This window comes from Opisthocomus hoazin, chromosome 2, assembly GCF_030867145.1.
Source record: "Opisthocomus hoazin isolate bOpiHoa1 chromosome 2, bOpiHoa1.hap1, whole genome shotgun sequence".
Lineage (NCBI taxonomy): Eukaryota > Metazoa > Chordata > Aves > Opisthocomiformes > Opisthocomidae > Opisthocomus > Opisthocomus hoazin.
Window position 1 is genome coordinate 34,795,097 of NC_134415.1, and position 25,597 is coordinate 34,820,693.

Here is a 25,597-nt window from a genome sequence, read left to right on the forward strand (position 1 = left end):
GTGGCGCTTGTACCACGTTGGCTTAGGTGGCCACCAAACTCGGATGACCCTTCATGCTTTTCTGTCATCTCCGTTCCTCATACAAACTGACAACGTTCATCTCCAGGGAGAAGCTACTGGGATCTGTTAGGAGTCTGCTCAAAACTGGCTTCATCTTTAAAGACCAGGCCTGCTTTCAGCATGCTCCCAAGTTTTTCTTCTTGCTGCCTCAACCCGTCTCCCCGCCTCTACCCGTGAGGCGGACGATCAGAGTGCAATTTTCCAGACAGTTACAAATTCAAACGGGGCTGCCTATTCCCTGCAAACAGGTGACAAAAAAGTGCGGGTACCAGCCCTGGCCGGGGTTTCTGAGGGGAACAGCAGCCCCCGCCGCGGGGGTTATCCCGCTCCCAGCCCGTCAGGGCCCTCGGGCCGGTCTCAGGACGCCACAGGCGGCGCCTGTCCTGCCGCAGGCCGCGTTGCGCGCAGCGCGGGGCCCGGCGGGCGGTTCGTGAAGGCAGCAGGCGACAGGCGGGAAGTCAAAGGGAAATGACGCCTCGAAATCAAACGGAAATGAACCTCTCAGCAGGGACGCGCGCTTTTAAAGCCCTTCGGCATCGCCTGGGTTGGCGTGACCTCTCGTGGTCGCATCCTCTGTGGTTTTTCTCTGAATTTGTGCTGGTAAACACAGGTTCTTACTTTGGCTCTGCAACGCAGTAGCACAGCGGCTGAGAACCCCCAAAATGCTCTCTATGCCGACGCACTAAATAAACTGCTTATGAAGGGCCTCGCCTGAGAATACGACCCCCTCCCTCTCCCTCTCCCTCCCCCTCCGGAGGGAGCGCGGGGCGCGGGGGGCGAAGGGCGGCGGGGCGTACCCGGGGCCGTGGCCGGGCGGGCCTGAGAGGCAGCCCTGGGGCTCCGGCTGCCGGGGCCGGGGGATGGGGGAGCCGCCGTGACCCGCCCCCCCCGCTTCACGGCGCTTCCCGCCCGCGGCGGCCGGCACGGCGCGCGCCGAGGGGCGGGGCGGCGGCGGCCACGCCCGCGGCGCGGGGAGGGTGGGCTGGGCGGCGGGTTTGGCGCGCGCGCGGGCAGGGCCGCGTTTCCCGCCGCGGCCATGTCCCGGCAGAGCACCCTGCTCCGCTTCTTCCCCAAGGCCGCCTCGGCGCCCGCCCCTCCGCCGGCCGGCCCGGGGCTCCGCCGCCCCGCCTCGGGCGGGCAGAACGGCCGCGAGGCCGCCGCCGGGAACGGAACGCCGGGCGGAGCCGCGGCCCGGCGCGGGGAGGCGGTGGAGAAGGGCGGGAGGGACGGCGCGGCCGCCAAGGCCCCCAGGTAAGCGGCGGCGGCGGCAGAGGAGGCCGCCGTCGTCGTCCGTTGCCTCCCCCCCCCTTTCCCCGGAGCCGGCGGCGGCCCGCCGGGGCCTCTCCCGGTGCGAGGGGCCCGCTTTGGCGCCAGCCCCGGGGCGGGCGTGGAGGATGCGCCGCGGGGCGCGGCCTCCCCGGGGCCGGGGCCTGAGGGGCGGGACGGGGCCGCCGAGGGCGGTCGCGTTGCGCTGTTTTGGCTCCCCCGGTTTTGCGGCGCGGAGTTTCCTTCCCGCGCCGCGCCGGGGGCCGCCGAGCGCGTGGGCCCGCAGCCGGCGGCGGGCGGGCGCCTCGGGGGAGGGGAGGGAGCGGCAGCAGCTGCCTGCGGCGCCTTGCCGCGGGGACGCAGCGCTGGGTCAGTCTTCTGGGGTGGGCTTTTGGGTTTGTTTTTTTTTGTAGCCTGAGGGTGCTGTGAAACCGCGCTGGTTTCGCTCCGGCGCCGGGCAGCTGGGCCTCGGTGGTGCGGGGCAGCGGCTCCTTGGACCTAGCCCGCGGTCGGCTGCTTTCCGTCACCGCCCGGTCGGACCCGGTCACTGCCTCCCCCTCTCTTAAGAAATCCCCTAGGAGTCCGGGTGCAGGCGGCCTGGGCAGGGTGACCTCCGGGGGTCCCTCCCGACCTCGGCCAGCCTTCTGCGGCTCTGCGACGCGAAGCTGGGGGGGTCCAGCAGGGCCTGGAGGAGCAGATCGGGAAAGTCGTGTAAGGAAAAGCACTGACGGCAGCACAGAAGGGCTGTGTAATCCGGGTTGTACCACCTAGGAGTCCTCCCAGGACCCTCAGAGGGCGAGCTGCTCGGCAGCAGTGTGCAGCTACGTTTACGAAGAGAGCGGTTTTAAATGTTCCTGTTCGTTAAATTACACATCTGTTGTCTGTGCAGTGTCAGCTGTGAGTATTCGCCCGGTGACTTGGTCTGGGCCAAGATGGAAGGTTATCCTTGGTGGCCGTGTCTGATATACAACCATCCGACGGAAAAAACGATAGTCAGAGGAAAAGGGAAATCCACTCGTGTCCATGTGCAGTTTTTTGATGACAGCCCTACAAGGGGCTGGGTCAGTATTAAATATCTGAAGCCATATAAAGGTAAGAGATGTAAATAAGACTTTTTGAAATGGAAACATGCCAGTTATTTTGGAAAAATAGGCATGGAGCATGGGGTATGGTCTTCTCCACAGAGAACAAGCAGCAAAACCGAGATCAGTAGTGAGTGGGAGAGCACGTTTTGTGCTTTGTAAGTTAGAGAAAGCAAGGTTTTGAGGGTTATGGATGTGTTCATGGTTATATAGTTCTTTGAACATGAAACACTAAGCCCTCTTGTTTATTAGTTTAGAACACAAAACTTAAAGCTTGCTTAGGTTTTTGAACTTTTTTTGCTTCATTTCTCCCATCAGTATAAAAAAGATCTAAAAGATAAATCCGTTAGCTCAATTTTTAGCCCTGAAATCCTTAAAATACTAGGAATGTCAAACCCAGTTTTTTAAGCAGGTATTGAGGAACTGCAGTTTGTCCAGAATCAAAAGACAAGGCACAGAATGTCCATTAGGTAACTAAAATTAATTCCATTGTGGTTGTATTTCTTTTAAGCAGTGCAGTACAATTTTGTTACTAAAATATATAACTTGAGAATTCAGAGTGTTTGTTAGGGTCATGCTTGTAGTTACAGAGCAGAGTCGGTGTTTGTCATCTTGAAGAAATGACCTGGCTAACTAATGAAATCAAATGTAATCAAGAATTAAAAAAAGCCTTTTGCGTAATAAATCTCACCTTATTAATAATCATGATCTGTTTACCTCTTGTTTTACAATTTTACTGTTGCTGAAAACTGTAAATCATTGGCTGTTAACTGTCGTGTCAGTCATGTTGCTGTAAGCTGTCTTGTCAAACAAGTACTTTGGGTGTAATACAGCATATTTGATGCACTGTAGGATTTGCTTATGATGTAAAAAGAGACTGTTTAAATACAGTTGTTTCACTGACAAGTCAGAGTTCTGTCTCATGTGATCATATAGTCATCTTTTTTGTCTTGTTTGTAGCTAAATGCACTGCACTTAAGCCATGGTCAGTTTTAAATGAACACAGTAAAGTTAGAATAATTTAATGCAAGTGAATTGGTCCATGGTTACTTGTATCTTTCCTGAAGGTATTTTAAGACTCAGATATATTTTATCAGCTTGCAGTTGCACTTAGAAGCAAAGGTAAGGAGAATTGATCTATTTACCAAAATAAAATTGCAGAAAAATAAGGAGTGTTCAAAATGTTGAAGCACAGAAACCCTGGTCTGTCTGCAAGAAATGTGGTTAATGCAGAACAGAGTAAAAATATTTAAAATACATGCTTTGCTTTTAAATTCAGGGAAAAAGTATCTTTGTATGCAAAGCAAGAGTGTTGGTGTCATTGGGTGAGAGAATGGAGACGGTTCTTGCATCGTGTTATTATTTGTAACTGAATAAATGCAGACAGCAGAGGGGTAGACTTCACCAACCTGCAGGTAACACTCCATCTCCTGCATGCCTGTTAGAAGTGAATATGCAGGTGTTGCACAGCTGAGTGTGCATTTAAATTATATGATGAGAATTTTCTCCTGCCGTGGTTAAATTGTCAATATTAAATGCAAAATATTTTTAGGTTGTCTTAACTACATTTGCAAAACTAGCATGGAGATCTGGTTTGTTAATGTGTTGCATTTGTGCTGTATAAGTAGCTACTTGTAACTCCATGCTTTGCTACTGCCAGCTCAAGGAAATGAATGCCAGAGAGAATTCTGTTTGGCTTGTTTCTGAGATAGTTGGCCGCCTACAAGGCAGCTGCCTTTTGTCTACTGCTCACCCTGAGCTGAAGCTGCAGTTGATGGCAGCCTGTGAAGGGGTTCACAGGAGCGGGTGTGAGGACTGATTCGAGCAGATCCTACTGTCCTATGCAGACAGCGAAACTTAGAGCAGAAAAAGGAATTGCCCTTCCCCATCTATAGAGTACTTGTATCTCCCCCTTCTTTCTTTCCCCAAGCTGAATACATAATATGTTATATATATGATTCAGTTTTTGAGCATGACATTACAATGAAGCTCAGTGTCTTTGGGAACCCTTCCTAGGAATCAGTCTGTAGGTTGGTTGGCTTTGCTTTTGTCTACGCACAGGTAGCAGAAGGAGGAACTGCGGTGCTTGAGGTATTTGAAAGAAGATCAGGGAATGGTGCAGTTATTAATAGTAGGCTTTGCTTGATAACCTGCAGTGTCAGGGTGAACTGCCAGTGTGACTGATAATCAGCTAATCTGGCTAATAGGGCGGTGTTGGGTCTGGACGCCTTGCTGCGCTTACAGGAGCAGTTTAAATGGCCAGCAGAGCTTTAGCTAAGAGGTCTGTGTCATAGGTGACTGATGCCCATGACTTGAAGGTAACTTTGTGTTTGAACTTACCTATCATTGCAAAAATAGCTGTGTGGTCTCAGTCAGGTCTGCTGCACTGCTAGTATGAAGTGCTGCTTTTCAATAGTAACTGCAGTTAGCAAGAGGGTGCTTAGAGCTTAGCTGAGAGGTATTTAGATGTGGTCATGAGTTACAGAAGTAGAAGCAGTTCTTCAAGTGTTCGTGTACTAGGTGGTCATTTCATTTGCGAGTGTTTAGACTTTCTCTAGGGGCAATTTGTCAGGCTGAATGAGTGATGGGTTGCTATATTTAAGATGTGATGAGAATGACTGGAAACAACACAGAATGTTAGATAATGATACTAGTTGTCTGAATACATTTAAAATTGAGTATGAACACTAACTAGAGGACTGGCTAAATGCTAGACTAACTTCAGCTTCTGACAAATTCTTTGTGGTTTTACAGGCTCATCAGATGAGGAGACACTGAAGGGAGGTATGTTTTACAGTACAAAGCCTGAAATTAAACGAGCAATGGTGTTAGCGGACGATGCGATGAGTAAAGATAAAACTAAGCGGCTTGAACTGGCAGTATGCAGTGAACCATCAGACACTGAGGAGGAAGAGGAGGAAGAAACGGAGGTAAATTTTCTTTTACTTGCTGTCATTTTCCGAAATTGTGCTAGCACTTAGAAGCTCTCCTGGAGCTAAGCATGGCATATCCTGCAGTTCCCTGGTGCAGTAATAACAACTCATCTGCTCTTTAGTCATGCGTGCTTATTTATCCCTGTGTCTTTTTTTTGTACTGCCTCTGTGTTGTTAGGTCATATGCTGGTCTCTCACCTTTTTTAGTTGGCAAGACAAGTCTGATATATCTTTGGTGTTCTGTATGGTAAGGATTGACCTCAAAGTTATGTCAGTTCTCTAAAGTGTATCATCTTTCTTCATTGATCACTCCCTCCTTAGCGAAGGTGACCTACTTTCTCACTCATAAATTTAGTACTTTTTTCTGGTGCATCTTTTTATCTTCTCTATCTGCTATGCATATTCTGAGTTCTGAATTGGAAGCTTTCATTTGTCATAATGTAGAAGTTTCTTTTTTGAGTGTTCACCGTAAGGCATTGAATTGGATTTTTGGAGCCTGCCCTCATCTTGCAGAGTAGCACTAAAATACAAATTTCTTGTACTGTTAACACCAGTCTGTTGGTGGGGTAACCAAAAAGAGATCTTCTATTGTATTGTATTCACGTTGCATTGTGAATTATTCAAATATTATTTCAGTAACACCACATGCATTGGAATAGGTTGCGTTGGAAAGGAACGGCATGAGGAAACTGTCAGTGGAATACTGGTTTTCCTCACCTCCTCTGTCAGCATGGCCCATCTACTCCTTCTGCAGTGTGACATTGCTCTGAGGGACAGGTGCCACTCCAAGCGGGGAGTTATGTTTGTGGCAACGGTGGGCAGTGGCAATTTGTAGTCGTTACAGTCCCTCCACTGCTGTTTGTCTCCAGCACAGGTGCTGCAGTTCTTAAAGTTTCAGGCTGAAAAGGCAAATAATGGAGTTTCTTCTCTTTCCTCTACATGAGGAATATATGATCTTCTTAAAGGGTGTTGTAAGTTAGTAGTCTTTGCTGTTCAGTTTGTAGGTGGAAACAGGTAGTTAAAAAAAAAAATCATGGACAAAACTCACATCGGCTAGTACTGAAAGGCTGCAAAACTCAGTCACGTTTCTGACATAGGTCAGTAGGGAAAAATTACAACACGGAGTTAGCTTACAGAGGCATTACTGCTTTGTGCTGAATTTCCCATATGCCTTTTGTCCAGTTTAAATGTTTTGTTCATCAGCATCATTTATGCAAAGTAATGAATGAGGTTGTAAAGAATACAAAGAGAAGTAATTGCACCACTGGCCAGTAGCAGTTCCTTATCCAGAAAAAAATAAGATTCTGTGAAGGTAAACCGAATTGGCTGTGGCTCTGGTGCCTCTTGCTTGAAGTATCATAGCTACTGCATTATTGCACATTTTTGTGGTTCTTTTTGGAACAGTGATACTTTACTTTGTAGCCAGAATTTTTTTTACAAGTTAAATAATTTATTTTTCCAGCAGATGAGTGAAAGTGCATCAGGCAACAGTGAAAACTGCAACAGTGAGGAGGATGTGAAGACCAATAAGCGAGTAGCGAGCAGGGAAAGTGCCGTAAAAGCCAAAAGAAGAAGAGTGTTGGATTCTGACAGTGATCATGATGGCTCTGATGTAGAGTTCAAGCCTGATGTGAAAGAAGTGGCAAGCAGCGAGGAAGCCAGTAGTGGGGTGGATGAAAATGAATCTACTGACACAGAGACAGACTCGGAGAGTGTTGCAGAAAGTCCTGTAAAAGTCCCTTCTAAACGAAAGAGAGGAGAGATAAGCAAGCCTGCTAAAAGGAGTAGCTTAGAAAACGAACGTTCTGAGATGCCCAAAAAAGCAGCAACGCTTTCTTTGGAAGCCAAGTCTAAGCTGACCTCGTTTGCAGCACCTGAGAGTTTTGAATCTCAAGCAAGTGCTTGCAGTGGAGGCATGGGTGGCTTCGCGGTATGGGAACACGAAAAAATTGATTGGCTGCAGGAAGGGAAAAAGAAAGACGCGCACAGGAGACGGCAGAGTGACCCTGGTTATGACCCGTGTACTCTGTATGTACCTGAGGACTATCTCAGCAAGTGTACGCCAGGCATGCGGAGGTGGTGGCAGCTGAAAAGCCAAAACTTTGATGCTGTGATTTTCTACAAAGTTGGAAAATTCTATGAGTTGTATCATATGGACGCAGTCACTGGCGTAAACGAGTTGGGCCTGATCTTCATGAAGGGTACTTGGGCCCATTCTGGTTTTCCAGAAACTGCGTTTGGCAGATACTCTGACGTTCTGGTGCAGAAGGGCTACAAGGTGGCCCGTGTTGAGCAAACAGAAACTCCCGAGATGATGGAAACGCGCTACAAGTCAATGGCCCACCCAACAAAATTTGACAAGGTTGTACGCCGAGAAATATGCAGAATCATCACCAAAGGCACTCAGACTTACAGCGTTCTGGATTGTGATCCCTCTGAGAATCATAGCAAATACCTTCTGTGCGTTAAGGAGAAAGAAGACTCCTCTGGACAACGTGTTTATGGGGTCTGCTTTGTTGACACATCGGTGGGGAAGTTTTACGTAGGCCAGTTCTCAGACGACCGGCACTGTTCGAGGTTTAGGACGTTGGTAGCGCATTACACTCCTGTGCAGGTACTGTATGAGAAGGGGAACCTGTCTGTGGACACACAGAAGATCCTGAAGGGCTCGCTTGTTTCTTGCATTCAGGAAGGGCTGATCGCTGGTTCCCAGTTCTGGAATGCATCTAAAACACTAAAAGTCCTTCTTGAAGAAGGATATTTCAAGGAGAAACAGAACTCTGAAGATGGATGTTCTCTGCCCGCTGTAATTAAATCTCTGACTTCAGAGAGCGACTCGCTGGGATTAACTCCTGGTGACAACAGTGAATTAGCTTTGTCAGCTCTTGGGGGATGTGTCTTCTATCTCAAAAAGTGTCTGATTGATCAGGAGCTGTTATCGCTGGCAAACTTCGAGGAGTATGTCCCTGTGGATATTGATAGTGCAAAAACTACGAGTTCAAGCAGTTTCTTTGCCAGAACTGACCAGCGGATGGTGCTGGACGGAGTCACCCTGATGAACTTGGAAGTCCTGCAGAACGGAACCAATGGAACCACAGAAGGTACTTTGTTGGAGAGGATTGATTCTTGCTGTACGCCATTTGGGAAGCGTCTCCTGAAACAGTGGCTCTGCGCTCCGCTTTGTAATCCGAAGTCCATCAACGATCGTTTAGATGCTGTTGAGGACCTCCTGGCAGTGCCACATAAAATGTCTGAAGTTAGTGAGCACCTGAAGAAACTTCCTGACCTTGAAAGGCTGCTCAGCAAAATTCACAGTATTGGATCACCACTTAAAAGTCAGAACCATCCTGACAGCAGGGCCATCTTTTATGAAGAACTCAAATACAGCAAAAAAAAAATTGCTGACTTCTTGTCTGCACTGGAGGGGTTTAAAGTAATGAATGAAGTCGTCGATGTCATGGAAGAAATTGCCAGTGACTTCAAGTCTAAAGTCCTTAAGCAGCTCGTCACCCGCAGAGACAGAAATCCAGACGGCCGCTTCCCAGACTTGAGTGCAGAGCTGAAAAGATGGGATACTGCTTTTGATCATAACCAGGCTCGAAAGACAGGAGTGATCACTCCAAAGGCGGGCTTTGACCCCGATTATGATAAAGCACTACAGGATATTAAAGTTGTTGAGGAAGATCTTCACAAATACCTGGACAAGCAACGCAAACTGCTTGGATTCAAATCCGTGCTGTACTGGGGGGCAGGCAAAAACCGATACCAAATGGAAATACCAGAAAGTGTAGTATCACGTAATTTGCCTGAGGAATATGAGTTGAAGTCAACCAGGAAGGGGTATAAGCGCTACTGGACCAAGGAGATCGAGAAGATGCTGGCTGCAATGGTTAACGCTGAGGAGCGCAGAGATGCGGCACTAAAAGACTGCATGAGGCGTTTGTTTTACAACTTTGATAAGAACAGCAAAGACTGGCAGACAGCTGTGGAATGCATTGCTGTGTTAGGTAAGAAGTTTTCTTCATTCTGATGTACCGGAAAAATAATCTTTTCTAGTAAATGGTGAAATCTGATCAGGATAAGCAAAAAAGGCTTGTTGCCAGCTCTTGATTCGTAGTTTAAAAACTCTGATTGTGATGATGGCGTTGATAATTAAACAGCGATCACTTGTTTGCTTCCAGAGAGTAAATGGCAGAAAAGTTGCTGGGTCTTGATGTTTGCAAGCTCTTCCTTCATTCCTGCTGTGTGATTGTAGGTGTGCAGCTGAGTATTTCTCACAGTTCAGCATAGCCTGGTGGGTCTCTCGCTGTGTCTAGGATTCTCAAGTATGGATTCGTAGCTTCTTAATAAACGAAGTCAGCAATGCAGATGGAGATATAAAAATCTAACCTGCTAGTCATGTCCTTTCCTTCTGAGCAGGCTGCTTTCTCAGCAGCCTTTAAGAATAAAGAAGTGGTCATTTTCACTGCGTTGAAGAAGGTAGGTAGTCTAGTAAGGCGGCTTCCCCAAATCTTCCTTAAATTTTTGGGGTAGAAGAGTCTCCTGTATTCCCTTCTCAGGGCTGCAGTACTCCTGTCATGCGGATTTTCTGCTAGCAGGAGGCACTCCGGGATGCCTTTGCTCCAGGGAAAAATGAAAGCAGGCTCTGAATGCCGCTGGGGCAGGAAAGGGAGTACGGGCGGGCAGTGAGCATTGTCTAGGAACGGATTCTCTGAGTGGGCTGGGAGAGCTGGGAAGCAGCCACACTAGCTCCAGCATAGTACCAGGGCAAGTACTGAAAATCGAGGGAGGGTCAACTTTCAGGCTTAGCAGTAATAAAGTCTCTGAAATCACATAATATGGTCTTGTTTTTGTAGGTAATCAGCTTTTGGAACCTTAGAGCTAGGCTAATTGAGTGGGTTTGTGCTGCTGCTTTCTGCTAGGCCAGCAGAATTTTAGTACTTAAGCAAACTTATTCTGGCAGTATTATTCCAAGCAGTATCACGATTCTTAACAGAGTAATTCACTGTCACGGAAGGTGATTTCCTCCTTACATACCGTGTTCCAAAGCAAAAGCCAATGCTAGAAAAACAATATTTTATTTACATGTACATGAAAAAAATAGCTTTCAAAGTGAAGTGATGCAGATTTTAAAGACTTTAAAAACTAGAAGGGAGAATTTTTAATCTGACATCAGAAATCTGGAAGGAATGAGGAAAGATGTTGTGAATATCCCCACCCTTCACTTGTTCTTCTGGAGTACTTCTTGGGTGTTTTCCTTAACAGGAAAATGGAACAGAAGTGGAAAATTTGGTTTCCAAAAATGCTATTCAATGAGTAAATGCACTCCAGTGAATGAATAAAGAAAGGTGAAAGCGTGACTTACTGGAATTTCTCTTAATCTTATAGATGTCTTGATGTCCCTTGCTAACTACAGTCAAGATGGTGATGGACCACTGTGCCGACCTGTAATTCTACTGCCTGTGGATAGTGCTCCTCCCTTCCTGGAACTTAAAAATTCACGCCATCCATGCATTACAAAAACTTTCTTTGGGGATGATTTTATTCCCAATGACATCGTGATAGGCAGCAAAGATGAAGATAGCAGTACTGAAGCTTCCTGTGTGTTAGTAACTGGTCCGAATATGGGTGGCAAGTCTACACTTATGAGACAGGTGACTGACTAGCTACATAAGATTGAATATTCCTGCGTACCTCTGTGTTTTGCATAAAGGCATTAAGTTATTTGACTGTTTGTAAATGTCAAAGGAGGTCCCAGCAGTGGTCTTCAGGGTGTGCAGCACAGTACAGCAATAACACTATAAAGACAAAGTATAAGCTGGTAGAAAATAGATAGCAATCTACTTACACTTCAGTGAGGAGTAATTTTTATTTCTCTTATGAGAGGTGGTTGGGGAAAAGTGGTAAGAGTGTCTTTTATCTTTCTCAAGTGGCCTTATCCAGGACTTGGCATCTGGCAAAAGATGAAAATAGAGATCAGCAGCAACTGGGAAAGCAACAGGGAGTTTGCGTTATAAACACTGCTTGCTGCAATAACTTGTGTTTTGAAGGCTGTCGGAGTAGTTTAGTGCTACTTGAGATTATGATGCTGCAGCCTGGAGCTGTTAAAACAGTAGGAAGCTTTATGTACTCCAGCATTTGTTTTAGGGGAAATACAGTTTCATTCTGTCATGCTTTCTGTGGAACTGAAGCTCCAAGCAGATAGTAAAAAATTAAATGTTTTAATGTTTGCTCTGCAGGCTGGTCTCCTAGTTATAATGGCTCAATTGGGATGCTACGTACCTGCTGAAGCCTGCAGGCTTACACCGATTGACAGGGTCTTTACAAGGCTTGGCGCCTCAGACAGAATTATGTCAGGTGAGTTTCTGAAATCCAGCTGTCCAAAGTGCTTTTGCCATGGCTTGAGTTTCTTCACGTGCTTTGAGCGGCAGGTTGGGAAGGGATAGTCTGTTGGTTTTGCAGGGGGAGCTGGGCAACTAATCTCTTGGCTCTCACTGTTCAGAGTAGAAACAGGATTGTAGCTGTGCTTGGTTTGTTTGATACGCTTGTCCTCCATTATTTTTGACAGACACACAGGGTCACTTTTTAATGAATTTTAATATTAAAAGCCTGCCTTGCAGCTGGATGCAAGTCTGAGGAATATCATTTTGGATATTGTACAGTTGATTGTGTTCTACTTGTAGTTGTTTCTAAGAGTTCTGGAATGGGACAGCGCTGTTCAGGTTGTGTCTGAAATCCAATTTCTTCAGATGACGAAGAGAGGCAGGCTTCCTTCTTGGAAGCAGTAGTTGACAATTCTTGGGAGTGTTTTGCTTCTTCCATGGAGAAGACGACAGCAGTGGAGGATAATGCAAAGGCTGGAATGGGAAAGTCTGCCTGTGGTGGCAAAGTGTCATGGGACTAGAAAAACAGAGTATTTTTTGTGGTGATAAGAGTAGTATCACAACTGATTTAAGGAGGGTGCAGATTTTCTGTAATCTTTGGGTGGAAAAATCCAGGTCAGTGAATACAAAAGGAGTTAAGCCTACTGAACTTGTTGCACATAAGGAATTGGAAATGAATCATTCAGAGTTGTTAATTAAAAAAAAATATTTACACTTCCTCAAATCAAGGCTTTTCTTTGCAGCCAGAGAATTGTACTAAGGCTTTCTTTGCCCAGCTATTTTCCATTTTGCTTAATTTCAGTACAAAAATAAATCTTAAGAATGGAAGAGTACTTAAGTGCTTATGGTAGAAATAAAAAGTGCCCATTCTGCAAGAGAGGTGGTTTAGAGAAATGTAGCATTTTTAACGTTTTTCTATCAATCAACTGAGAGATGTTCTTTTCTCTTCCAAGTATGTGCACAGATGTTTTAACATTTCACACTGTGAGGCTGCACAGCAGAACTAGCTTTGAAATCTGTTCTTGATGCAGTTGTTTTCGCAGCGTAGAAATGAAAGCACAGCAAAAGTTGTTCCGTGGCAGTCGTTCCGTAATGGATGTCAGCAGGACTTCTATGAAGTATTTTAAGTAATGTCACTTTAAGACTGCCTATGTAATTTAAGGGGTTTATTTTTGAAAGTGAATGAACGGTTATTCCTAAACATTGTTAAAAACATATTCAATCCTGGGAATTTCTTCAAATAAGTGCAGAAAATTGGGGTTGCTGGACACTGCTTAATAATTCATGTTGAAAAGCTTGTTTAGAGCACAGCAGTGCTCATGCAGCACGAGTACGGGAAGTAAAGACTTGCCTGCCCTGAAATTATATTAATTGCTGCTGCATGTGATTACCTTGAATGAATCCTGTGAAGAACTAGTAACTGGGGACTTCATACATGTGGATTTATTGTGTACAAGGGTCTGAAGAACTGTGTACTTCTGCTTGTAATCTGCTAAAAAAACTATTTCAGGTGTAAATTTTAGGGCTTGCATTATCTGGGTTGCTGGAACTCCTCTAAGTTGTTCAGTCCTTAGCAGCAGTATATTTCTTTTGTCGTATTTTCACTCAGAGTACATATGAGTACAGCCTTAATTATCCAAATAGTTCATTACCTTACGACATCAACAACCACACCACCAAGTCTAGTCTCTCAGTGTTTTGTAGGATTTTCTGCTTGCCTTTTCACACTGAAAAGCCATGCACCTTAGGCCTGCCTCATGTGCATTTAAGAGCAAGAAGAGGCAGAAGATTCTCCCAGTCCTGTACCCTTTGTGCCCCTCTCCGCACCCAGCTGGTACATCTGACCCGTGCTGTGAAATAGACAGATAGGGTGGCCTAAAACTTACTCAATTAACTGTACTTGGGCCCATGGCTGCACTCTTAGGGAACCAAAACCTGCTTTTTTTGGCAAATGGAACCCCGACATTTTCAGGCTGGAAAAAAGCTTTATGTTTTTATTCATAGTTTGAGCTTAAGCTTTGCTTCAGCTTGACTGAGGCTTGAGTGCAGATTAAATGGGGTTTAGTTGTGTTTTTCAGGTCTTTGACTAGTACTTCATGGCTCCTCTTTGTTTTGAAGGCGAAAGTACCTTCTTTGTGGAATTGAGCGAGACCTCCAGCATTCTCCAGCATGCAACAGAGCACTCCCTTGTTCTTGTGGATGAACTGGGTAATTAATCTGTTTTGTAATAGATGGAAATTAAATCTAAGATTAAAGACTAGCTGTTGGGCCATCTGAATGGCAACCAAGTACACAGGGGTAAAAATTTATTGTAATGTTGCTAATGTTTAAGGGGCCAGTATCTATGTAAATCTCTCTAAAACCTGCATTTTTTAGGTGCCCTGGGAACTAAAACACCACCTCCCACCCTCCAGTCATTATTACCCTGTATCTAGCTGAGTTTTTCTGCTTGCCTTTGCGTAGTTACTTGCAGCAAACATCTAGCAACTCTCAAGAGAGGAGGAATGTCTTTTTCTGCAGTACAGAAGGGATTGTGATCGTTACAGGGCAACCACTCGGGTCACTTCACCCTGGTGCTGGTGGCTCTCGCTACTCACTGCTGTTGTCAATCTTCCATGCAGTGAGGAGGGAGAAAAACAAGCAATAAAATCAATATATGGAAAACAATGCATTGCATTTGTATTTTTCATTTCTTCTGCAGGCAGAGGCACGGCTACTTTTGATGGGACAGCTATAGCGAGCGCAGTTGTGAAAGAACTCGCTGAGAAAATCCGTTGTCGGACCCTGTTCTCCACCCACTACCACTCGCTGGTGGAGGATCACGCGCACAGCGCGGCTGTGCGCCTCGGCCACATGGTGGGTGTGGGGCTGGCACATCTCCTCTGCACCCATCTGCCCAGAGGCAAAGAGGTGATGTTTCATGTATTTATTAGTCTGCAAGTATTGCATACACTGACTTGTAACTTACTCTTTCTAGGCATGTATGGTTGAAAATGAGAGTGAAGATCCAAGCCAGGAAACAATTACGTTCCTGTACAAGTTCACTCAAGGAGCATGTCCGAAGAGCTATGGCTTCAATGCAGCGAGACTTGCTAATATTCCTGAGGAAGTTATTCAGAAGGGGCACAGAAAAGCAAAAGAGTTTGAAAAAATTACCATTTCACTGAGAATATTTAGGTAAGGCCTTGGACTTTTCTGTTCTTATGTTGCTCATTTCTTAGCAGGCATCCATTCTGGAATTTGGGTAGTGGCTTTTGCTCATGAGGGGAAGTTAAGACTAATTTTGTGAATACCAAATATACTTCACAAGCAGTGAAGTACCAGAGCTTGGCTCCAAGAGGGCAGGCACAGGGAGCAGTGCAGTATTTTAAGCCTTCGGTCACTGTGCTAGGCGCCAGGGCTAAGAGGTTAACGTGCACAGAGGTGCTGGGCTGGCTGCGAGCCGGGCTGAACTGAAGGAACACGCAAATAAGCTCAGTGCTGATGGCTGCTGTGCAGTGCTGGGGGGCACGGGGGGGGTGCTGGCTGCCAGCAGCCTCTGCACCAGGCACAAAATGGCATCTGCATCTTCTAAAGCTGTGCAAGGAAGGGGAGGCTTGGGCTTACCCAGTTCTTTGGGTAAAGCTGAGTTGTTGTTCTCCCTAGGTATCTGTGCCTGGTGCTGGACGGTGCCACAAGCGATGCCAACGCCGTTCAGAAACTGACTGCAATGATCAGTCATCTTTAAGAACACAAGTGCTTTCGTACTGGCGGTTTGTCAAAAAGGTGGTATCAGACAACGTTATGATCTAATAAACTTTATTTTTTAAAAATGACCATTTTTCCATTGTCTTTCCTAGGAAATTAAACCCTTTAACTCTTACCTACCCTCTACATATGGTTATTGAGTACTCCACAATATATTAAGTCTAGATGTTATGGTACATGCATACACTTTCAGGCTGTTGATTACCCACTGTCACCAATACACATAAATGGAAAAAAGCTATGAAACTGTATAGGGCTGTATATATACTTGTCTCAGCTTCATTAGAGCAGGAAATTGCTGTGATTTCCAGCAGGTTATGTAAGTAAATAATGTCCAGACTGTTCAAAAAAAACTATGAACAGAGTAAAGTACAAGACTGTTTTGAGGAGACTTTCTACTGTGTACTTTAAAACATAGTAAAATTTCATTCACAAAACTTAGTTACATGGGTACTTTGTTTTATAGTGCATTTATAGTCTAGGAAGTCTCATTAAAACACTCGCTTTTTTTTGTTAGGGTGGTTTGAGTACAGACTATTGCTGGGGCAGGGAAGGAGATTATTCTAACTTCAGAGGACACCAGAAAAATTGCTGGATATAATTTAAGATTAGTGTTTTCTCTTTCATAGAAAGAACGTACATACTGGGACATGAGTACAGTTACAGCAAGTCTAGGTGTGCTAACAAAACAGGACACATTCAAGTACAATAAGATTTTTTTGCTTGAAATTAGAAACAAACTACATGAGATTAAAGCATTAAAATCATATTTCTCAAATCTGAATAAATGTTAAAAAAAATCAAAAGAAATGCAGAAGTGCTAGCTCACATTTTTTACCATGTTACAAAAGCAATTGGTACCCATGTCCATAAAGGCAGCAACAAAGAATGCTGCTTGTCTACAGAATAGTACTACTGCAAATTGGACTGCGTTTCAATGCTACTTGTAAAAACACCAGCTTTCAGAAGTTGGTATCTGTACAAAATTGCAGCTTATTTTTCTTCACTTCTGTCCCTTCAAAGTCTTTGTTTACACAGTAATGCTAAAACGCCCAGTTCTGTTATCCTGAGTCAACATATTGCCACTTTCTTTTTTGGTAGGTTGAGCTCCATAGTGTCAACACCTCACACATCCGCTTTAACACAGTCTCTTTCTGCAGAAATGGGCAAGTATAACTTCCTCCAAAAAAAAAGTTTTAATAGTTATGATATTAGAATGGCAGGACTTTCTTTCTGAAAGGAATTCAGTTGTGCTGCAATGTATTGGATTCTATAGGTGGAGCAGAGTCATATAGTGTATCTGTGTCATGTGTAGGCTCTCCAGCAAGCGTACAGGGATTAGACAGTGTTCCAGCACCACAGTCACAGAAAAACCTAGGAAGAAAGAAAGAGAGCTCTTTAGTTTCTAATTCACTTGCCTTGTCAAAAGTGCTCAGCACGCTCGTCTGAAACGTACCTGTCATGTCTGATGAATTCTACGTCGTGTCCTTGGTGGCACTTCTTGATGCAGTTCACGCATATGGCATTGCGGTCTGTGGTGTTGCAGGTGTGGCATCTGAAGGAAAATACATCACGTTAGGCACGAATCGAAAACTGACGGGCTGAGAGAAGCGCCTGGGGACGGCATGGGGGCCGAACCACACCAAGGAAAGGATGTACGTGCATGGGACTGTAGAACTTGAGAATTTTATGTGAACTTGGATTTCATGGCATACTTTTGGTTGCTAGTTTTGAAAAAGCAATTCTGCTGTGTAATCCCTTGGGCTCAGGTTCACAGCAGCAATACGTTTTCCTCAAGCCCATGGTAAATTCAAGACAATGGGAACTTGTTTATTCCTCTTCTGTTGCAGTTGAGGAAGAGTTTGTGTGGTAACAGCCAGCCAGCCATTGTTTTAGGGGTCTCGCTAGAAGAGAAACTGTGTTTATTTGAAAACTTTAGCGTAGGTTACAGAAAAGAGCCTGTTACCTGTAGAAGTCATGCATCGGATAGCTGGTGTAACTCGAGATCTTATATAAACACTGGCCTCTACTGACAGCTTTTTCTATGGCATCTTGATTGTTCATTATTTTGTTATCTGTTGGGGTGGAACAAAAAAACCAAGAACTAATCACACCTGGATCAATGACATTTTTTTCCTGAGGTGCTAACACAGAGTGGAGTCCTCCCTACTTTTTAAGGGCCAAACCCAGCAGGAACAGTTAGTTCTACACCTGCATTTTAATTTTGGCAGTTAAGCATATCAAATCCTCAACGCCAGATTACACGGGAGATGCCCAGACAGTGCAGGGCGCTCCTCAGACCAGACAGACTGCTCCCCTGCACGCTTTGCATCAAGCGCCTGATAACCCTTCATTTAAATACTCTCTGTGAACTGGTTTGTGAATAAATGCTTAGAGAAACAAGCCTTCCTATCAGGCTTACGTTTTTCTGGTGAGAAGTCTGAAAACCAAACATCTGAAAGCCTCTCATCTACCGTAAGGACTTTCACACTTCCCTTAGACCGCAGAGGTCCGACCACCAGTATTTAAAAGCTGGTCCAAGGCACAGCAAATTTGATAATCCTCTGTTATTCGACTACTGGATCTTCTGGCGAGTCCCAAAGTGCACCTCAAACTCGCGTCCGCTCCCAGCAGCATCACAGCGCTGACTGCTGCAGTCAGTAAGCTGCGAAGCAGGGAGCCAGAGCTTGTGGTTTAATTGGTGTAAAAAACTACACAGGGAAAGGCAAACAAGTACAGCCAAGCAGCTAAAAATTCTGCAAACTGAACCTTTTTCTTCTAGAATAACCTGGAGCTGTCTGGCATTCAAACCACCACTCCAGTCTCCTCCAAGAAGATCTTGTCTCATGCACAATTCCCCACTATACATGGGAATTTTCTGTATGTAAATCATTCCTATTCTCTGGAAAAAGTGGTTTGGGATTGTGAATATTCATGCTTTCAGATCCTAAAAGCCCAGTGAGGCATCTTTCTTTACTGGACACTTGTTTTCAGGTATGTGACAACAGACTTTGCATTATACTAACTGAGAACTGGAATTTGAGATGGGCCAAAGACCACTCACCAGTTCGGAAACGATTTTGAGACAAGAGCTAATACCAGAGTTTCAACATGACACGAAAACCTTCAGTTGCATTTGAAAGTGTCTGGCTGTCTGAAAATCTAAGATATCTTAGCTTGGCTTATTACCTTCATCTGAAACTCTTAGTTACAAGCTCAGCTTACGGGGGGTAGCAAATCTGAGTCAAAAATGGAAGAAAAGGTACAATAAACCCAAACCCAGCACCAAATAAAAAAATGCAAAGTGAGCAAACACAACCAACAAGGGCTCAGGCTCACCTTTCATCGTGACATTGACACCAGATGCTAGAAATAAACCTCCAAAACGGTTGTTGAAAATCTGATTGCCTTCTAATGTTGCAGTTGCATGGTTTGTTATTTCAATACCTTTATTGGGTCAGGGGAACAAAGAAGAGAAAAGAAACCAGGGAAAGTTAATCCTTAGTGATTGTGCATTTGTACCTTATTCATTTTTTTTAAACCATCATAATAAACTCGGGGAAAAAGGAAAATGACATAGCTAGAAATTGCACTGTAATTTGCTATAAAACTGAGCTTCAAATACTTCCGTTGAATCCTATCAAAGAGCTACAGCTGGCATGCGTGGTTTCTGGTAGTAACAACACACTACTAGTTTATCTGACAATAACATGGTACTATGATCATGTATTTTCAAGGGGGATATGATTTTTCGGTGCTTAAAGCTGTCATCTTCACGTATATTTGAAAGTTCTTGTGCACATACCTTACCCTTTTTTAAAACATGTTTTTTAAAAAGTTTTCCAGATGGGCACCTAAAATTAATTTTAAATCTTAGCTTTTATCAGTAACCTGTGTCTTCCAAGTCATTTGTCCAGGACTGCTCTTGACAGCAACCTATCCTTCCCCCCCACCACAATGAAACAACACCTTTAGAGGCTCTTCTCAGAAAACTTGCTTCTTCTGAAAGAAAGATGGGAGAAAACTCAAGAATGTAATTTTAGTTGAAATGGAATGGAATGCAAAACGTATGGAACTGCGATCATTAAACAGTAAACTGCACAAAAATCACTATTAAACATTCGTCATCTCTTCTGGAGTAAGAAATGCTCATTTTAACCATGTTCCAAGTTTTTGGAGCAAGAAAGCTGAACTTGAGACACAATTCAAATCTCTTTAAAATGCACATTTGCTCTGTTTCCTAGGTTTTAAAGCAGTGACAAAAATATTCAAACCAGCATCCAGCAGACCAACTATAAATATGTCCTACACAACTTTATCAATTACTTCTAAAATAAAATAATGAAAAAGTATTTCACAGAAAAATTAGAAGGCAGAATATGTGTTGTTTCTCAACATGCCAGTAATTCCAGAGACTGCTGTAAAGATATTCCGGCTATGATTCTGAATTCTCAGATGACTTCTAGAATACACGGAAGGATATCCCAATCTCTGTTAAAATGTCTAAATACGCTGGGGTAAAGAAACTCAAGAGTTAGCTTTATGAAGAGCTAACACTTCAGAATTTGATTTAAACAACACAAACCTGCAGCAAATCCATCAAATATTCGATTTTTCCTTAGCACAGGGTGGCTATTGGTGCTGATAAGAACACCGGCTTGAGCATTCCTGAAGATATCATTCTCTTCCAGAAGACCTATGACAGACCAAACGTGACATTTGAGCTTCTTAACACTTCCTTACCTGTAACCATTCTGTGAAATATTTTCAAAAGATCTTGTGTATCATCATCCTGCTAATTCCTTTCATTTGGGGAACACCCACCAATAGCACTGAAGTTACTGACACAAGTTTTAAGTAATTCTCAGCGTATAATCACGTGTAAATGTATTTTTTCAGTATACAGAAAAAAATTTGGGATTGTATGCACCACTACAGAAAACTCCATTTTGTTTTTGAGGAAACACTAAGCCTTTTTACTTTCCAAATTTTTCTTTGATTTTTTTCTAACATCTTTCTGTTCTTGTCTTCTAAAACAAGCAGCCTGTCAAAGCAATGCTTAACTTGCATTTTTGCTATGGCAGGACAGGACTACTTTAAAATGCTTAACTTAAAACTCATTTACAGCAAGTGATTATCTGCAAAAAATCAGAAGCTGATACCAGGACACACAACCGTCAGGGGATTTCAGAGGAGGACCACTTCTAAATTTACAAGTATAAAAGAGATTCCTTAAAGATCTGGTTTTTTTGCCCCTGAACCTGAACTGTTCACATGGGTGATTTTGGCTACATGACTTGAGTTCAATACTGTCTTCAGTCAAATGGCAGACCTTACAAAAGCAGATGGGATAAAAGGACTGTCCTAAGCAGCAATCTAACAGTCGTCTTGGATGAGACTGATTACTTCTCTGCCTCCCACAGATGTAATTAAGGCTAAGAAGCATCAGTGTATGTTCATTGTAACTATTTTATTAGTTCAGAAGACAAGAGCTAGGTTTCTAAAGAGCACTTTAGAAAGGACATTGCTTAATCTGAAATTAAACTCTTATCCAGAATATTCAGTATATGCCAGTAAGGGAAAAAACTACCTCTTCCCCCATTAAATATACAGATGCCTCCATCTCTTCCATCATGGATTTTATTTCTTCTTAGTGTAGGATTACTGTCTGTTTTAATCCATACACCAGCCATTGCATTATCAAAAATTTCATTGTCTTCTATAAATCCAAGGCCTAAAATTGAAGGAAGGGTGGAAAAAAATAAAATCAAAAAGGATAATAAATGGGAAGAGATAATACTGCAGAACATAAACAACTCTGGATAAACATGAAACACAAACCTACCAGAATTATAAACAAGAATACCACCATTCTGACCACCCCAGATCTTGTTGCGTCTGATTTTGGGGTTGCTTCCAGTTCTAGAGAAAAAAGTAAGCAAAGAAGTCATTTAAAAGTTTACTATCTCCCAAGGCCAAATGTTTAAAACACCTCTACAGAAGCGCCCCATAGACCTTGCTGCTTAGAAGTCTCACTAGATACGGTTATTTCCAAACATGCAGACACATTTTAGCTTTACAGACTTCAAGGGCCACACGTTCTAGTCAATATCCAGCCTGTCTTAGTAATAACATGCTTGTAATTTGAAGAGGCTAGTCAGACATATTGGATTGTAAAAAATTATTTTTAGAAACATAAGAACAGTTGAAAAGACAGAGCACAAAACCAGCCACGTCTGTTTTGATATGAAAGCAGAATACATTTTACCTTATCTGAACCCCTGAGTACATGTGATTATAGATGTCATTGTCTTCTAACACGCCATGTCCATTGTCATAAAAATAAACTCCAACCTAACACATCGAGAATTAAATTATTAGTTCCAAAGTAATGAAGTGTAAAAACACAGAAGAACTTTCTTCTCTATAGCCTCCTTGTAACCACAGAGCAAAACTCACCTGTTTCCCACTGTGTATTCTGTTTCTTCTCAGGACTGGAGTGCTCCCTGTTGTCACCCAGACTCCAGCCAAAGTATTGCTGTAAACTTCGTTTTCCTCAATCACACCTTGTCCTTTTTCATGCTAAACACAAGACAATTCAAGAGTTGAGAAAACCTGGTAACTGCCAGTAAGGTTTTCCTGGCTGTACCCTTCCCTTCCCGACATGGCTTCTTTAGTGCAGCAAAGTAATTCTTTTCTGTTTGAGTATGTATTTTCACCTTTTTTTTTTTTAATAACAACAGTACATCATGATTTTGAGTGTTTGCCATGAAACGACGAACACTCTGCATGTAAATCATTATATTTCAAGGCTCTGCAGTCATATTTGCAAATCTCTGCTAGCTGTTGGTAGAAGAGGTACCTGGCCAATGCCATGCAATCAGATGAAAGCTGTGGCACACAGAACTTCAACCTACACCCAGCCCTGTCCACCAGACAGATTAAAAAATTGGCACGCCTCTTCAGGTAACTTATCTTTACTGTGTTTGTGCTTAAAAGTAAAGCAATGGTATTCTTGGTCAGGGTAAGCTGTTCTAACTGGATTTACAGAATGAACAGATGAAGCTGCACAGTTGCAGCATTAGCTGAACCTCAGGTAACTTTTGGCAGAAAGATACACAAATATTTCTCAAAATCTGATTTTGCTTAAGGGAACCTGACAGCTCTTTCAGTTCAATTAGCAGAGCCCCTGCACACGCTGGAAATTGAGCTTTATTCCTCACTTTTACAATACATGACCGTACAGCAATTGCAATGTATATCATCCTGAAGGTAAAAAAAAAAAAAAAAAATTTCTGAGGTTAGTGGTAAACACATTACACTCCAAAAAATCTGAACAGACTTCAAATTATTTCTTAGAAAATAATGACAAACTACTACGAAAACTAAGCCTTTAAGAAAAACTTTTAACCAAGAAATGGTGAAAATCTGTCATCTATCCCATTTCAAATTTTTTACACTCTAATAGAAGTAATTTAGTGACACATTCATAAATGCCTTCATCTTCTAAACATCAGCACCATATTCAGTCTATTACAATTAATGTTGTTTAAAACATAAGAAATTCAGTCATTCTAAGTACAATCAAAGATTTTACATAAAGTACCCATTTCCAATGTTTATATGAACAGAAAACAAGTTTGTATGCCTGTCTGTAGGTAATACTTACTACGTAAATTCCACCATGTTGACCATCGTGAATCTTGTTGTGTCGAACTATGGGACAGCTGTTTGTTCGAATCTGTATTCCTGCTAATGCATTACCTGTCAACAAAAATATTATTTAATACAACTTACACACTCATTCTTCTCAGAATTCAAGATGTAATAAGCAAGTTAGCTTACCATAAATGTCATTTCCTTCAATAAGGCCTCTTCCGTCACCAAAGATATAAACACCACCTTGATTCCCATTAAAAATTGCATTGCCCCTAAGAAACAAAATATCCACATTATAAAATCATTCTACTACACTGTACAATACTAGACATGTATGTCGTGTCTAGGACTGTACAATGTTCAGATTTAAAATAAAGAATTTATGTTCTGTCGCTTTGAGAAATACGTACTTCCAAGTATACACGCAGTTTAAAAATGCAGTTCAACCAAACACAGAGAGCAATTTCATTTTTCCATATACACGAGTATTTACAGTTCATCATAATCAAACAAAATAAAACTGCACTTTTCCATCCCCATCTAATCTCTTCTTCTAAGTAGTAAAATATCAATGAGGAAAATGATACCTTATTGTTGGGTCACTGTTTGAGGTAATCCAAACACCTGCAAAATTGTTTGCATAGATTTTGTTCTCTATGAATTGTCCTCTTCCTTTTTCATGAACGTAGATTCCTCCAGTCTGGCCGTGATGGATTTCACACCGAACTACCGTAGGATTGGCATACGCTTTCACTTCAAAACCTGCTATCCTGTTTCTGTGGATGTTGCAGCTTTCAAAATAGCCCTTAAGACACAAAACATGGAGTTTCCTGTAAAAGTCCTTTTTAAAACAAAGGCTATTTCCTACCCTCCCTTCCCTCTAAATACAGTCCTCATTTAAAAGGAAACAGTACTGAAATTGACAATATGTAAGTACTTATATTGCTAATTAAAACAGCTACCGCCACTATATCGTTTTTCTTTTCCCAAAATAAAATACTGTTTCAAAGACACTATGTTTGCATTGCTATTTATTACTACCCATGGAACACCAAGAAGAAACAACTCTGGATATCGCACCTCAAAGAGGACTGAGTATCAGGTTTCCTTAGCAGCTCCTGCGCATCAGACTCCTTTCAAAGGCCATAAAGCCCACAGGTTCCATATAAAAAGGACAATGCTATGGAGAAGACTACCTTATTTTCAGACCCAGAACCGTATATGTTTGGTAAGAAGATGATTTATTATGGAAGAAGCATCCTGAATTTCTTTTAAATAAGTGGTCAGAATAAATACACACAGATGTAGGAGATGAGTAATTTTTCCAGGGCTGGATTGGTTTGAGCAGCCAACTGTTAAACTCCTCCCCTCCTTTCTTTTTTTTTTAATGGTGTACACTTCCATTTAGACACTGTTATAGCAGTGGGCCTATAACAAAATTGTATTTAAACAAATATTCTATTAACAGCATGGTCATGAGCAAAAAACTGAAAAAAACCCCACAACAAAACCACCTCCACAGAGCCATTCGAGGCATACTCCTTCTGCTACGCCAACAAGCACCCATGGAGCAGCACAATGAACTGGTCCACCTCAAAATTCATCTGGCAAAATGGTTGTTTTCTGCCCCATAGTTTCTCTGATTCTAGTTCATTCCAGGGCCATGCAAAGTAACTGCATCAGTCCTTGCAGAGCATTCTTCTGATACAGTTTTAAAAAATTTTGATACTAAATTCAACCTATTCTTTGAGGTAGACTAATGGTATTATATGCTCATTTTGCCTAACTAGAAGAACAGAAACTAAAGAACTGAAAGAGAGGAAGCATCTCCTATTGGAGATGGTAGAGAATCACTAAGGGATGTATTAATTTATGGATGGCTTGGATGCAAGCTCTTGAAAGCTTTAACCCAGACTATCTCCAGCATACAGCTGAGGAGGGCAAGACTAAAAACAGAGCACATGACGTTCAGAGCAGTACTCTGCTGCTGACAACCAACCAAAATTGCAGTTCCTTACGTCCAAGACACACATGGATGAAAGATAATGTGAAACAATCTTGATTCTTTCTTTTCTCCTACATGTTGTCTCTCTGTGCTCTGCAAAGCCATCTATAATATAAACAATCTATATGATTCCAGCTACAGTTTTAGCAGTATCAGTCCTCATCATGCAACGGATTACCTGTTTAATGAACTGATAACACATATATAGGTAAAACATCTGACCCAAAATGAAAGGGGCCCAACTTCCTCTGATCTTTGTCACAATCAAGGCACTCCGTCCAAATACTGTTTTTCCTGCAGCCACTTCAGTTATTCGCTAATCGTGACAATTGTTTTACTTGCGAACTACAAAGAAGCACAATTCTTCCTACTGCTCAGTGTAACTGGATTCCACCATTTGTACCCACATGACCTACTACCATGAGCACCTCAGTCCAGGAGATTCTACCACCTACCGCACAA

At 43.0% G+C, this 25,597-nt stretch overlaps 2 protein-coding genes across 4 annotated transcripts in view; one reads left to right on the forward strand and one right to left on the reverse strand.

Moving 5' to 3' along the window:
- Nucleotides 1-1,162: 1,162 nt before the first annotated feature.
- Nucleotides 1,163-15,539, forward strand: MSH6 (mutS homolog 6). 2 transcript variants are annotated; one of them, XM_075413150.1, is made up of 10 exons: nt 1,163-1,311; nt 2,216-2,418; nt 5,163-5,338; nt 6,804-9,348; nt 10,730-10,995; nt 11,581-11,698; nt 13,843-13,932; nt 14,426-14,580; nt 14,702-14,901; nt 15,370-15,539. In XM_075413150.1, exons 2-10 carry the CDS (start codon nt 2,259-2,261, stop codon nt 15,449-15,451), a joined length of 3,792 nt encoding a protein of 1,263 aa, XP_075269265.1. In that variant the 5' UTR covers nt 1,163-1,311; nt 2,216-2,258; the 3' UTR covers nt 15,452-15,539. The 2 variants fall into 2 exon arrangements, with proteins under 2 accessions (XP_075269265.1, XP_075269266.1); XM_075413151.1 differs by having other exon boundaries at nt 6,807-9,348.
- FBXO11 (F-box protein 11) overlaps nt 15,519-25,597 on the reverse strand; it is a 79,734-nt gene continuing 69,655 nt past the window's right edge. For both annotated transcript variants that reach the window (XM_075413153.1, XM_075413152.1), the window contains exons 12-23: nt 23,718-23,935; nt 23,317-23,402; nt 23,141-23,235; nt 21,931-22,053; nt 21,740-21,825; nt 21,317-21,393; nt 21,062-21,205; nt 20,057-20,167; nt 18,811-18,918; nt 17,438-17,546; nt 16,928-17,026; nt 15,519-16,845 (exon numbers count right to left, since the gene is read on the reverse strand). In XM_075413153.1, coding sequence (XP_075269268.1) covers nt 16,716-16,845; nt 16,928-17,026; nt 17,438-17,546; nt 18,811-18,918; nt 20,057-20,167; nt 21,062-21,205; nt 21,317-21,393; nt 21,740-21,825; nt 21,931-22,053; nt 23,141-23,235; nt 23,317-23,402; nt 23,718-23,935 — 1,386 coding nt within the window. In that variant the 3' untranslated portion in view covers nt 15,519-16,715. The remainder of the gene's footprint in view (nt 16,846-16,927; nt 17,027-17,437; nt 17,547-18,810; nt 18,919-20,056; nt 20,168-21,061; nt 21,206-21,316; nt 21,394-21,739; nt 21,826-21,930; nt 22,054-23,140; nt 23,236-23,316; nt 23,403-23,717; nt 23,936-25,597) is intronic.

What these genes read in the sequence shown, in the direction of transcription:
- MSH6 (XM_075413150.1), top strand. Translation starts at nt 2,259, where the DNA reads ATGGAAGGTTATCCTTGGTGGCCGTGTCTGATATACAACCATCCGACG. An exon ending in ATATCTGAAGCCATATAAAG is followed by an intron (nt 2,419 to 5,162) that starts GTAAGAGATGTA and finishes GTGGTTTTACAG; the next exon opens with GCTCATCAGATGAGGAGACA. An exon ending in GGAATGCATTGCTGTGTTAG is followed by an intron (nt 9,349 to 10,729) that starts GTAAGAAGTTTT and finishes TTAATCTTATAG; the next exon opens with ATGTCTTGATGTCCCTTGCT.